At 48.6% G+C, this 13,884-nt stretch overlaps 1 protein-coding gene across 3 annotated transcripts in view; it reads right to left on the bottom strand.

Annotated features, from left to right (window-relative positions):
* Positions 1 to 8,401: 8,401 nt before the first annotated feature.
* CLN3 (CLN3 lysosomal/endosomal transmembrane protein, battenin) overlaps positions 8,402 to 13,884 on the bottom strand; it is an 11,880-nt gene continuing 6,397 nt past the window's right edge. For all 3 annotated transcript variants that reach the window (XM_059415009.1, XM_059415010.1, XM_059415011.1), the window contains 7 exons: positions 13,236 to 13,348; positions 11,875 to 11,921; positions 11,724 to 11,792; positions 11,573 to 11,628; positions 11,350 to 11,443; positions 8,894 to 9,034; positions 8,402 to 8,779 (listed from right to left, as the gene is read on the bottom strand). In XM_059415009.1, coding sequence (XP_059270992.1) covers positions 8,660 to 8,779; positions 8,894 to 9,034; positions 11,350 to 11,443; positions 11,573 to 11,628; positions 11,724 to 11,792; positions 11,875 to 11,921; positions 13,236 to 13,348 — 640 coding nt within the window. In that variant the 3' untranslated portion in view covers positions 8,402 to 8,659. The remainder of the gene's footprint in view (positions 8,780 to 8,893; positions 9,035 to 11,349; positions 11,444 to 11,572; positions 11,629 to 11,723; positions 11,793 to 11,874; positions 11,922 to 13,235; positions 13,349 to 13,884) is intronic.

The following is a 13,884-nucleotide window of genomic DNA, read 5'->3' as shown; positions in this document are numbered from 1 at the left end:
ATGAATATTAGTGTGTGCCAAGCCCTTTCACGTGGACGATCTTTCTCTTAAAACATGTACACAATTACAGAATGTAATTACATTAATTAAATGTACATTACAAAATGTAAATGATACAGAAGAAAGTACAAGAATAAAGAAATCTCTTTCCCACCCCTGACCTCCTGGTCCTCAGCTTCTTTCCCTAGAGACAACCATAATTATCAGGTCACAGTGCTAATCTTCCACACATTTCTCTGTATATATAGCTAAGATACAAAAAAGGATAGAGATACATGTATAAGTGTGTGTATATGGGTTATATCAATAAGGTTCTATAGATAGCTAGGTATCTGATAGATCCTTATTGTTATAATCCTTATAACATACATATATATGTTTACCTATATTTTTTATGTATCTATATTTATACGGAGAGGTGTATCAATGGAGAGGTGGAATATATGTATATCCCCACCTTTTTAAAAAAATATTTTATTTATTCATTTGACAGAGACAGAGAGTGAGTGAGTGAGGAAGGGAACACAAGCAGGGGGAAGAGGAGAAGAAGCAGGCTCCCTGCTCAGCGTCGAGCCTGAAGCAGGGCTCTATCCCAGGGCCCTGGGATCATGACCTGAGCCGAAGGCAGACGCTTAGCTGCCTCCATCCCAGGACCCTGGGATCATGACTTGAGCCAACCAGGTGCCCCTCTCCACCTTTTTTTAAAAAAATATTTTATTTATTTATTTGCGAGAGAGACAGTGAGAGAGAACATGAGTGAGGAGAAGGTCATAGAGAGAAGCAGACTCCCCATGAAGCTGGGAGCCCGATGCGGGACTCGATCTCGGAACTCCGGGATCATGACCTGAGCCGAAGGCAGTCGTCCAACCAACCAAGCCACCCAGGCGTCCCTCTCCACCTTTTTTGTTACACAAATCATAGCATTCTTTTTGTCCTTCTGTATCTTATTTCATTATTCACATATTTTATAGCTCTTTCTATAAGGCATATAGACCTGTTTCATTCTTTTTAATGGCAGACTATTGTACCATTATGTCATGAGCCATAAAACGCATGTCTTCAGACTTCTCTCAGTGAATGCCTCTTTAAAATCTTCACAACCACCGGTTAGAGAAGAGGATGTTGACACCTACAGGGCGAGGTGACTTGCCCAAGATCACACGGCTAGCCTCTATTCCAACCTCAACGTTATTTCATAGCCATCAGAGCTGTTCAGAGCTTTGCTGTATCAGAGCTAGACCCTGACAGTTTTTTGAGTTAAAACAACTTAGTCTTGTGATGAGGATGAATGGGGATGAGGGCAGTGGAATAAAGGGACCCTGAGAATTTCCTCCTTTATAAGGATAACGAGGCTTTTTAACTGGAGCCAAGCAGAACACGGGCGTTTTTAATAGGTGAATTTTGTCAATGCCTAGGTTTTGATGGGATCCTTAATGGTTCCAGAACAGGAAGCACACCCTGGTGGAGCTTTTGATCAGTCTGGTGCCTTTGGTGCACGTGGGAGTCACAACTCCCTTGGCAAATCGCTTCTCTCTGAATGCCTGTGGTGATGCAACCAGCCAGCCAAAAGGTGTTAGTCATTGCTGGCATTCAGCAGCAACTCTAAATGCGTAAAGGCATCTGAAAGTCAGGACGAACTTGTAGGTAGGCAGGCAAAGCAGCTACTACTCATCTCCTTCTACAGAGGAGAAAACCACAACTCTGAGCATGCAGTGGCTCCGCTAGCGACAGTGAGGTCCCCAAACCAGATCCTCCGATTCAAAGACCACAGAAGACTCTTCTGGAGACACTATTTTACTTCCTAAAGATGGACAAAGGGTGATACATTATAATCGTTAGAGAGGAGGGGACTGGGAGGAGGCAGGGGACGGAGCACAGGGCGGGGGAGAGGTAGGTAAGGAGGAGAAGGGTGGCATTAGGACTCCTCTCCGGGACCAGATCCTGGGCACCATGCTCTCTCTTCCTCCCTCCCCTCCCGTTATGGGGGCCTCAGCTCTGGTTGAGGCAGTGTCGCATTTTTAAAACAAATACCTTGAGATGCATTGCAAAATTCGTAGGTAATATAACCTGACATGCACATTTTTTTTTTTTTTAACTGAGTGTGTGTTTTATTTTCCCAAATAGCCCCTGAGTTCCTTGAAGACAGGGATAGTATCTTTACACATCTTAATATCTCCCTCAGTGCATTTCAGGAAGTGTGGGTTCAATCCTGTGTTGCTGGGTTTTGATTGTTATTGAAAGGAAAGGCAGCAGGGGCGCCTGGGTGGCTCAGTGGGTTAAAGCCTCTGCCTTTGGCTCAGGTCATGATCCCAGGGTCCAGGGATCAGGCCCCGCATTGGGCTCCCTGTTCAGCAGTGAGCCTGCTTCCTGCCTCTCTGCCTACTTGTGATCTCTGTCAAGTAAATAAATAAAAATCTTAAAAAAAAAAAAAAAAGAAAGGAAAGGCAGCATACAGATGGCAAAGTATACTAACTGATCTCACTTGGACCATTATCTGTTAGTTTTGCCTATTCTTTTTTTTTAAAGATTTTATTTATTCATGTGACAGAGAGACAGAGAAAGAGAGGATGAGCAGGTGAAGTGGCAGAGAGAGAAGGGGAAGCAGGATTCCTGCTGAGGAGGGAGCCCCACATGGGGCTCGATCCCAGGACCCTGGGATTATGACCTGAGCTGAAGGCAGAGGCTTTAGCCCACTGAGCCACCCAGGCGCCCCTATATTTGATATTTTGAAAAAGATATGTGTATATATATTGAGACTTTTTACATGTATTTAGAGTCACGGTAACCGAGTCAGCCGCAATGGCAGCCTAAAGACAATGGGTTTTACTATGAGTGTTGCCTTCCGTGAAGGGATTTTCCAAATATAGTGAACAGCTCTTGGTTAAGATCCAAACAAAACAAAACAAAACACAATCTTCTTTCGATGTACATAATAGTTGAATTCCTGGAAAATTCAGTGTATGTTAAAAGCAAGTGAGAGGGATGCCTGGGTGGCTCTGTCAGTTAAATGTCTGCCTTTGGCTTAGGTCTTGAACCCAGTGTCCTGGGATGGAGTCCTGCATCAGGCTTCTTGCTCAACAGGGAGCCTGCTTCTCCGTCTGCCTGCTGCTCCCCCTGCTTGTGCTCTCTCTCTCTCTGTGACAAACAAATAAAATCTTAAAAAAATAAAAGAAAGCAAGATATATTTTGAGTTCATGTGTAAAATGAAGTTAGATTCTTGGCACGTATTGTTAGATGTCTTGTGGGGATGCTGAGAAACCATTCGGGCATAGGAAATTGGCCCTCAGCCTGTAAGGGTGATGCCTTCATTCACAGTGAGATTCAAAACTCCCACAAACTTCCAAAATGACCAGAGGGGGCAGTGCCTCCGCATTGAGAACCACTGTCCAAGACCTGTTCTGTCCAATACGGTCAACAATAGTCATCTGTAACTTGTCATCTATTAAATGAAATTAAAAGTCCAGTTTCCCAGTCATACTAACCCCATTTCAAATGCTTAAAAACCACATGTACCAAAAACTACCCACAGAGAAAAGCCCAGTTCCAGTTCGTTCCACTGGTTAATAATTCTGCAACTACTTAAAGAATTAATTCCAGTTGTTCACAAACTCTTCCAAAAAAGAGAAGAGGGGCTACTTCCCGACTCATTCTATGAGGTCAGCCTTACTCTGATACCAAAACCAGACAAAAAATTACATGAGAAAACTTCAGATCAGTATCTCTAATGAATAGAGACACAAAGATCCTTAGCAAAATACTAGAAAATGTGATACACAAACCATGAACAAGTGAGATTTATGAGGAATGCAAAGTTGGGTTAACATATGAAAATGAATTAACGAAAGGCACCATGCCAATAAAGTAAAAGACAAAAAACACATGATCATCTCAATAGATGAAAAAAAAATGATTTAGCAACATGCAAAACATCTTGACGATAAAAACACACTACAAACTAGGAACAGAAGGGAACTTCCTCAATATGATATATTGGACATCTACAAAAAATCCACAGCTAACATCATACTTAATGATGAAAGATTGAAAGCTTTTCCCCTAAAATCAGGAACAAGACAAGGAAGTTTACTCTCACAACTTCTATTCAGGGTTGTACTAGAGTTTCTAACCAAGCAATTTCAGAAAAAGTTAAATAAAAGACATCTAGATTAGGTACGTTTGCAGAGGACAGACCTTGTGTGTAGAAAATCCTATGGAATGTATGAAAACCTATCAGAAATAATAATGAGTCTGCCAAGGTTATAGGGTAAAAGATCAATAGACGAAAACCAATTGTATTTTTATACATTTATAAAGACCAATCCAAAAAGGAAATTAAGAAAACAATTCCACTGAGGTGCCTGGACCGCTTAGAGAGTGAAGTGTAAGACTCTTGATTTTGGCTCAAGTCATGATCTCACGATCAAGCCCCACATTAGGCTCCTCATTGGACGTGGAGCCAGCTTAAGATTCTCTTTCTCCTTCTCCCTCTGCCCCTACCCCCTCTCTAAAAAAAACAAAAGAAAAAAAATCCACTTACGAAAGCACCAAAAAAGAACAAAATACTTAGAAATAAATTTAACACAAAAAGTAAAAAATGTGGGGCGCCTGGGTGGCTCAGTGGGTTAGGCTGCTGCCTTCGGCTCAGGTCATGGTCTCGTGGTCCTGGGATCAAGTCCCGCGTCGGGCTCTCTGCTCAGCGGGGAGCCTGCTTCCTCCTCTCTCTCTCTGCCTGCATCTCTGCCTACTTGTGATCTCTCTCTGTCAAATAAATAAATAAAATCTGTAAAAAAAATTTACACACACACAAAAAAGTAAAAAATGTATACTATGAAACTAGGAAACATTCTTGGAAGACAATAAAGATCTAAATAAGAGGAAAGGCATCCAATGTTCACGGATCAAAGGAGATAATGTTGTTAAGTTGGCAATACTTCCGAAACTGATCTACAGGTTCAATGTAATCTCTATCAAAATTACAACTGGCCTCTGTGTAGAAAGATTGACAAGTTCACCCTAAAATTTATAAAACATTCTTGAAGAAGAACAAAGAGAATTCACACTTCTCAATTTCAAAAACTCACTACAAAACCACAGTAATTAAGGCGGTGTTGTATTAGCATAAGAATTAACATGTGGGGGGTGCCTGGGTGGCTCAGTGGGTTAAAGCCTCTGCCTTCATCTTGGTCCTAGTATCAAGATCGTCCTCTCCGCGGGAAGCCTGCTCCGCCCCCCACTCTGTCTCTGCCTGCCTCTCTGCCTACTTGTGATCTCTGTCAAATTAAAAAAAAAAATCTTAAAAAAAGAAGAATTAACATGTAGATCAATGGAACTGACTTAAGAGTCCAGAAATAAATCCACACATTTGTAGTCAAGTGATTTTCAACTGCTGATTTTTAAAAAAATTTTTAAATTCATTAATTTTGTTGTTTTGTTTTGTTTTGAAACATTTTATTTATTTGACAGAGAGAGAGAGAAAGGAAGCAGGCTTCCCCGCTGAGCAGAGAGCTTGATGCAGAGCTCGATTCTAGGACCCTGGGATCATGACCAGAGCCGAAGGCAGAGGATTTAACCCACTGAGCCACCCAGGCGCCCCTGTTGTTTTGTTTTGACAGAGAGAGATCACAAGTAGACAGAGAGGCAGGCGGGGGAGGGGGGGGGAAGCAGGCCCCCTGCTGAGCAGAGAGCCCAATGCGGGGCTCAATCTCAAGTCCTGAGATCAATCCCAGGACCCTGAGATCAGGACCTGAGCCAAAGGCAGAGCAGAGGCTTTAACCCACTGAGGCACCCCTTAACAGCTGGTTTTCTAAAACATATCTAGAGGGAGTCTTTTCAACAGATAGTGCTGGAACAAGTGGATATCCACACGCAAAAGATTGAAATTGGGTCCACTGTTGGGGGTCCCAAAGATTCTTTTTTTTTTTTTAGTTTACGAGTTCTTTATGTATCTAGATATAAGTCCCTATAAAGAATGTTCTAAAAAGGAAAAACAGGGGTGCCTCGGTGGCTCAGTTGGTTAAGCAACTGCCTTCAGCTCAGGTCATGATCCCAGAGTCCTGGGACAGAGTCCCACTGTCGGGCTCCCAGCTCCATGGGGAGTCTGCTTTTCCCTCTGACCTTCTCTCCTCTTATGCTATCTCTCGTACTTTCTCTCAAATAAATAAAGTCATTTTAAAAAAAGAAATTTAAAAAAAAAAAAAGGGAAAACATAATTCTATGGTTCTCAACATGTGGTCCCAAGAGTAACACTAGCAGCATCGCCTGGGTGTACAATAGGAGAGCATATTCTTGGTCCCCACACCATACTTCCCCAATCAGAGTCCTGGGCCTGGGCCCAGAAATCTGTATTTTCACAAGATCTCTGGAGCACACTCAAGTTTGAGAACCATTGGCATGACGCAGTATAAAAAGAAAGGCAGGATTCCAGCCATAGCGTGGACAAAGCTGACATCTACTGGGGGCTGACCACGCCTACCCAAGGGCTCATGTAGTCTTCACAACCACCTTGTGACCTGTGGGTACTACTGTTACCTCCATTTGACCGACCAGCAAACTGAGGTGCAGAGAAGTGAAGATAATTGCCTGAGATCCTGAATTCATGAATGGCAGAGCTGGGACCTGAAGGCCAGGCTTCTCTGCCTGCAAAGCCCACGCCATTAACCACCATGTCAGCATTTCCCTGAATGTGGGCTACAAACATCCCTGGCAGGGATGGGCTGGAATAGGATAGTCTCAGAGCATACATGGATGCTCACTTGGAGCTCCACAGGTTATGTACTGATGTCCCCCAACTTACGAAAGGGTTATGTCCTGATAAATCCATCGTAAGTTGAAACTATCTTTTTTTTAAAAAAAAAATTTATTTATTTATTTATTTGACAGAGAGAGATCACAGGTAGGCAGAGAGGCAGGCAGAGAGAGAGAGGAGGAAGCAGGCTCCCTGCCGAGCAGAGAGCCCGATGCGGGACTCGATCCCAGGACCCTGAGATCATGACCTGAGCCGAAGGCAGCGGCTTAATCCACTGAGCCACCCAGGCGCCCCCCAAGTTGAAACTATCTTAAGTCGAAAATGCATGTAATACTTCTAACCTACTGAACATCATTGCTTAGCCTAGCTTACCTTCAGTGTGCTCAGAACACTTAACATTCACCTGCGGTTGGGCAAAGTCAGAGATTTATTTTACAATAAATAAATCTTACAATAGAGTCTATTTTACAAGACTGTGGAGTATCTCGTGTAACTGACTGAATACTGAACCGATCGTGGCACACGTGTAGGGCTAGGGAAGGGTTGTGTGTCCCTTGTTGACTCGCGCGCTGGCAGGGCTTGCTGGCACCTGTGGTCGGCTGCCCCTGCCTAGCATCACAAGTGAGGATGGCACCTGTCGCCGACCGGGAAAAGATCAAAATTCAAAACTCGAAGTACAGCTTCTGCTCCATAGGTCCTTGTTTTCACACCATGGTAAAGTTGAAAAATCTAAGTCAAACCATCGTAAGCCAGGGACTGTCTGTGTTTATTTTAATGCTTCATAGGAAAAAAATATGTAACTAGCATTTCAAACCCATTATTCCAAGGGTCCCTTAAAAGATTTATATTCAAAGTTGTTCAATGAGAGGCACCTGGGTGGCTCAGTCTGTTAGACATCTGCCTTCAGCTCTGGTCACGATCCCGGGGTCCTGGGATCAAGCCTGGCCTCCGGCTCCCTGCTCAGCGGGGAGTCTGCTTCTCCCTCTCCCTTGGCTGCTCCTCCTGCTTGTGCTCTCTGTCAAATAAATAAGATCTTTTAAAAAATAAAATAAAATCTTAAAAAAGAAGGGGCATCTGGGTGGCTCAGTGGGTTAAAGCCTCTGCCTTCGGCTCAGGTCATGGTCCCAGGGTCCTGGGATCGAGCCCCACATCAGGCTCTCTGCTCGGCGGGGAGCCTGCTTCCCCCTACCCCAACTCTGCCTGCCTCTCTGCCTACTTGTGATCTCTGTCAAAGAAATAAAATCTTTTTTAAAAAATCTTTAAAAAAGAGGGAAGGTATTAAACTCCACTTCCTACCTTGAAATACATTATGAAAATCAGAGACTCATTTGGATGAAGTGTTACGTGTCATAAAGTAACTGTAGCAGAATGCTCCCCGCAGCCCCCAGGGGTGCACACACCTGTGCTTATTGTAGGAATTCTCTCAACCTCTGTGTTTGCAAACTTACATGTTGGAGGAAAATAAATGCAGACTGCATCACACAGTGAATGAATGAAATAAATGAATGAGTGAATGAATAAGTAAAGCCTCAAAGACCAGGTAGAAATCTGCTGAAATGCTTTCTTTATACTCTCCTGCATATATTTCAAAGTGGGTTTGTATTACTCATATAACAAAAGAACATTTTGTTTCCAAGCAGAAAAATGGCACAGGGGTCAATTAATAAAATAGGCATTTATTCTGAGGATGTAACGCCACGAAGGAAGTCCCCAAGGCCAGCCTGGGAGAGGGCGAACACTGCCGGCTCGCTCAAAGGAGAACAGGACCGCCGCGTGTGTCTGCACCCCAGCCGCTCAGGCAAGCCTGGGGCAGGGCTCATGGGTGAGCTCTGGGCTGTGCGCCTGCGGTCTGACTCGGCCGCCGGTCAGCGCAGGCCCAGATTAGTGTGTCCCGTGTCCTGAGAAGCCGGAGTGTCAAGGCAGGTTACAAAGGAAGTCGTGCAGGGGCAGGGCCAGGAGCCCCGACAGGGAGATTCCGAAAGTGTCAGAGATACAGGCAGCCGCCATGGCAAATTCCCGGTGCTCGTCACTCGTCTGCGGAGGGCAGAAGCAGGGGTGAGGCTCCGGTCCTAGCTGCCCCAGCCCAGGCCTTCCCCAGAGAGGCTCAACCCCAGCCACCCCCGCAACCCTCCCCCGGCCCATGCTGACCTCCAGGGCAATCTGGTGGAAGGTGTTCACGTAGGCGGCACCTCCGAGAAGCCCCTCATACAGAACGACCAGGAAGACGAGGTAGATGCTGGGCAGGAAGCTCAGCCACACGTCCACCAGCAGGAAGGCCAGGTTGAGGCACTGCAGAGCCAGGTGGCGGGGAGGGCTGAAACTGGGACCAGAGGCTGCTGGTCCCATCCAGGGGCCCCGGTTCTGGGAGATGCTGAGGAGAGGGCTGGCAGACCCAGATGAAATCCCAGCACCCCACTGGCCTACCAGACCCTGGGATCTGGGGCAGGCCTTCTCCTGAGCCTGTCCTGGCACCCTAGATGCCACAGGTCACTCTCCCAACCGTGCCTTGGCTCAGGTCGTCCCCGGAACACCGTTCTCTTTCCCTCACGTGGGATCTCCTGGTCCCCACTGCTCCTGGCTCAGCTTGGAGCAGGACCCCTCCCGCTCCTGGGCGCTCACGCCTCCTCCCAAGGGTTCCCTGAAGAGAGAGGCCCGCCCCTCCCCCGCTATTTTACCAGACTGAGACTATGGGTGTCGACGAGCAGTTCTCGACTGGGAGTAATTTTTGCCACTCAGGGGACACTTGGCAATGGCTAAACATGTTCCTGGCTGTCGTGAGTGGGGAGGGAGTGGGTGGAGGCCGCGGGTGGAGGCCGCGGACACCGCTCAGCTCTGTGGTGCACGGGACAGCCCCGCAACAAAGAACGATCCAACCCCCAATGTCAACAGCACCGAGGTTGAGAAACTGGCTACGGCGTTCTCGCGTCTTTAAGGAGGACTCTCTGACCCCACCCAAGGGAGTAGGTCTCCCCTCTGGGGCCCAGTCCTCCACAGGACCCCAGGGTCCCAGGCCTGAGCCGTGGCGGCGCACATATCTGACTGCACACACAGGTCACTGGGAATCACGTGACCCACACAGGCCTTGCCCTCGAAGGTTCTAGTTCATTACGTCTGAGGTGAGCTCAGAGATCTGCCTTTAAAAGAACACATCCCCAGGGTGCCTGGGTGGCTCAGTGGGTTGAGGCCTCTGCCTTCAGCTCGGGTCGTGGCCTTGGGGTCCTGGGATCGAGCCCCGCATCAGGCTCTCTGCTCGGCGAGGAGCTTGCTTCCCCCTCTATCTCTGCCTGCTGCTCTGCCTACTTGTGGTCTCTCTCTGCATCAGAAAAATTTAAAAAATCTTAAAAAAAAAAAAAAAGAACACATCCCAGCAATGCTCATGTGACTGGCGACACCCCGCTAATGCATCTGTCTGTAGCACGTGGCCAGGCGCTTTCTGTAATGAAATTCAATGATTCTAAGTCTCTCATTCTATGGAAAATCCTAAGCTATGCATTTCAGTGGCATCTAATGAAGAACCTCCGAGTTCAGAATTGTTGACATGATTCGGGGCCTTCGGGGTCCGAGGCCCTGGGCTGGCGTCCCCACTCAGACCAAGAGGGAGAAAGCTGACGGACAGCCACAGGGTCCTGCCGTAACTGTCAAGGGCAAACTATACTTGGTTTCAACTCTTTTATCCTAGAACTGGACTCAGTTTATTGAAAAGGGCTTTCCTGGGACGCCTGGGTGGCTCAGTTGGTTGGGCAGCTGCCTTCGGCTCAGGTCATGATCCCGGCGTCCTGGGATCGAGTCCCACATCGGGCTCCTTGCTCCGCAGGGAGCCTGCTTCTCCGTCTGACTCTGCCTTCCACTCTGTCTGCCTGTGCTTGCTCTCGCTCGCTCTGACAAATAAATAAAATCTTAAAAAAAAAAAAAAAAAAAGAAAAGGGCTTTCCTGGACCAAAGGAAGGTTAATTTTGACAGTAACTTCCAGGGGCTATAGACTCATGACCTTGAAGGCTGGTTCTGTGAAGCTACTTTGGTTGGACCATGGGCCAGAACAGTGTGTGTTCGCTCAACACTGTGCTACTTCCACTACACGGAGTTAACTTTGCTCACCAGCCTTGTGGTAAATGACCTGTTGGCTGTGACACTGTTGATTTTGTTGTAACAAACCACCCAGAATAAAAGAACAGTACTATTTTTTTTTAAACCCACAGAAACACTATTTGAAAGCCTGTGTCTCTGCCCGAGGCTCGTGGAAATAAGAATTAAGTGCGTGCTTCCAGTGGATTAACACACTTCCCATCTCTGTGTGTCCAAACCACCCTGAGAAGTAGATGCTGGCTGTGGCGGGTTCACAGACGAGGCCATCTCGGCTCAGGCAGGTTCAGGGACCTGCCCGACATCACACAGCTACAGAGAACGGAAGCTGGGATTTGTGCCCCGGTTTTGCTGGGCTCCCAAGGCCACACGTTTTACACAGAGCCAGAGCCCTGCTGGCCTTCTGGTCCCTGCGCTCAGAACCTGACGGCGAGCAACACACTTCCTGGAGAAGTGGGAAGCAAGCCTGGGGTCTGGGAAGCTGGGAGCCAAGGTGGGAACGGAGCGAGGGCTGGGCTCGGTACCTGCAGCAGGGCCAGGACCCACGTGAAACGGATGTGACAGCAGCGGAGAGAGGAGCGGGAAACAAAGACGCCGGCCTGGTAGAGCATCTGGTACCTTCCATGCGGGCAGGGAGGAGGAAGCAGCCCCTCAGCAGCGTGGCCGCGGCCACCCCCAGGCCCTAGCCTCAAGGGCTCCCCTTCAGGCCCCCGCCCGTCCGGCCACCCTCCCCCTCCCCCTTCTTACCAGCGATACTGCTGAGCGTGACTCAGGGACGTGTTCCGGAAGAACAGGAGCTCAAACTGCAGCAAAGAGTGGGCAGGGCAGGTGGTCGGAGACCTGCGGGGCCCCGCCTCGACGGCTCCTTCCACCCGCACCCCCAGCAGCCCTCACTCACCAGCCCCTGATTGATGAAATACTCCGCGAAGTAAACCACCACCAGGGGGACGATGTAGGGCAGCAGGCCCTGCAAGAGGCAGCAGACGTTGAAGTAGGCGGCCGGCAGCGGGGCACCGGCCACAGGGGGCGCCAGAGCCACCCAGCCTTACCTTGAACACCGTCCACCTTTCCGGAAGGGAGAGGTTTGACCTGGATTCTGCAGGGAGGGAGGGGAGGCCGGGGGGGGGGGCACAAGGACGCGGCGGGGGGGGGGGGGGGGGGCTGGCGGGAAGGGCCAGCCACTTCACACGCTCGGCGTGAATGCACTCAAATGCCACTGGACTGTACAACCAAAAATGGTTAAAGGGCACCTGCGTGGTTCAGTCCCTTGAGTGTCCGTCTGACTCTTGATTTCAACTCCGATCATGATCTCAGGGTCTTGAGATCGAGCCCCCATCGGGCTCTGCACTTAAGATTTTTTTTCTCCCTCTGCCCCCCAAAATGGTTAAATTGGTAAACTTTACCAGATTTAAAAAGGGGGGGGATTAACAGGTGGGACGTCTCCATGGCTCTTGTACTGTCTGATAGCCATCCAGCTCCAACCCACCCAGTTCACAGTGGCCCCTTCCTTCTGCTTCTCGAACATTCAAGCTCCTTCCCACCTCAGGATCTTAGCCCATGCTGTTCCCCTGGCCTACGACCTGACTCCTTGTCTCTCAAAATTCAGCCCAATGACCCCTCCTCCAAAAGGCCTTCACAGACCATGGTCTCTAGGTGGGGCCCTTCTCTATCCCCCCCGCCCAAGTTCCTAGCAGCAATCCCTGCTTTCTGTCTGGCCAGCACTTACCAAAACTTAAAAAATAACATCTTTCTGATTCAGCTACTTGTTTATGAATGGGCCCCCTTCCTCATCTGTCACCCGGTCCCTACAGGGCTCATCAATCAGCACATGGTGGGGCGCCTGGGTGGCTCCGTGGGTTAAAGCCTCTGCTTTCGGCTCAGGTCATGATCCCAGGGTCCTGGGATCGAGCCCTGCATGGGGCTCTCTGCTCCACAGGGAGCCTGCTTCCTCCTCTCTCTCTGCCTGCCTCTCTGCCTACTGTGATCTCTGTCAAATAAATAAATAAAATCTTAAAAAAAAAATCAGCACAAGGTAAGTACTCACTGAGCAGTTCTTTTTTCTTTTTTTAAAGATTTATTTATTTTTGAGAGAGAGAGAGAATGTGAGGGGGGGGGTAAAGGGAGAGAGAGACTCTCAAGCAGACTCCACGCTCAGTGTGGAGCCCAAGGCGGGGCTCGATCCCTCAAACCTGAGAGGATGGGCTGAAATGCACTCTAGGACCAGACACTTAACCGACTGAGCCACTCCGGCGCCCAGCGTGTAGCTCTTTAGTAGACGAATGCGACTGGCTCTTCCCACAACCAGCACTGCTGTCCACCTGCCCTCCCGACCGCATCCGCCACAGAGAGGAAAGGCTACCGCCCCTCTGGGGACAGAGTGATGGTTCCGAGGGACTCCCGGGTCTCCTACCTGGCTTTGACTCCGGAGCCTCGCTGCCCATCAGAGGCTGCCGAGCAGAGGTCTCTGCCTCCTCTTCCCCTCCAGGGTCCTGGGGCGCAGGAGGTGTGAGCAAACAGAAATAGCTAGAACCGGTGGGAGGAAGATGAGACGGAGGGCCCTCTGTCGGGCTGGAGGGGCCGCCCCTCCCAGGGGAGCCCCCCCCATTCCTCACTCCTTGTGAGCCCCACCCCATCCTGTGCCAGAAAGCTCCGGCTGCAGAAAGGTGCTTCCTTCCTTAGAGCTGAGATTTGTCTCCTTGTTTTTGCTGCCCGGGGGCCCGAATGCCACCCATTCCGCCTGCTGGCTCACACGGAGCAGGTCTGCTCTGTTTTCTTGTCATTGTTACTCTGATGATCATTCCGTGTTCATTCTGTGCTGGGCCCAAACTTCTCCCCTTTCAGTCTCTTCCAACAGAGACCGTGTCTACACTCGGCCGTGTCTAGACTCCGCTAATATACATTTTTTTTTTGCTTATGATTTTCTTTGAAATTGATTCACTTTTTCTACACGGCCTCATCCCAAGGAATCATCAGTGAAATCACAGGTTTGACCAGCTAATTAACATTTTTTCCCAACAGGCTCAAAATCAGTAAAATAAAGTCCACCCCATCCCCCCCCC

The sequence above is a fragment of the Mustela nigripes genome, chromosome 11 (genome assembly GCF_022355385.1).
Source record: "Mustela nigripes isolate SB6536 chromosome 11, MUSNIG.SB6536, whole genome shotgun sequence".
In the NCBI taxonomy this organism is placed as follows: Eukaryota; Metazoa; Chordata; class Mammalia; order Carnivora; family Mustelidae; genus Mustela; species Mustela nigripes.
The sequence above is the reverse complement of the archived record's forward strand: the minus strand, read 5'-3'. Positions and strand labels throughout refer to the sequence as shown.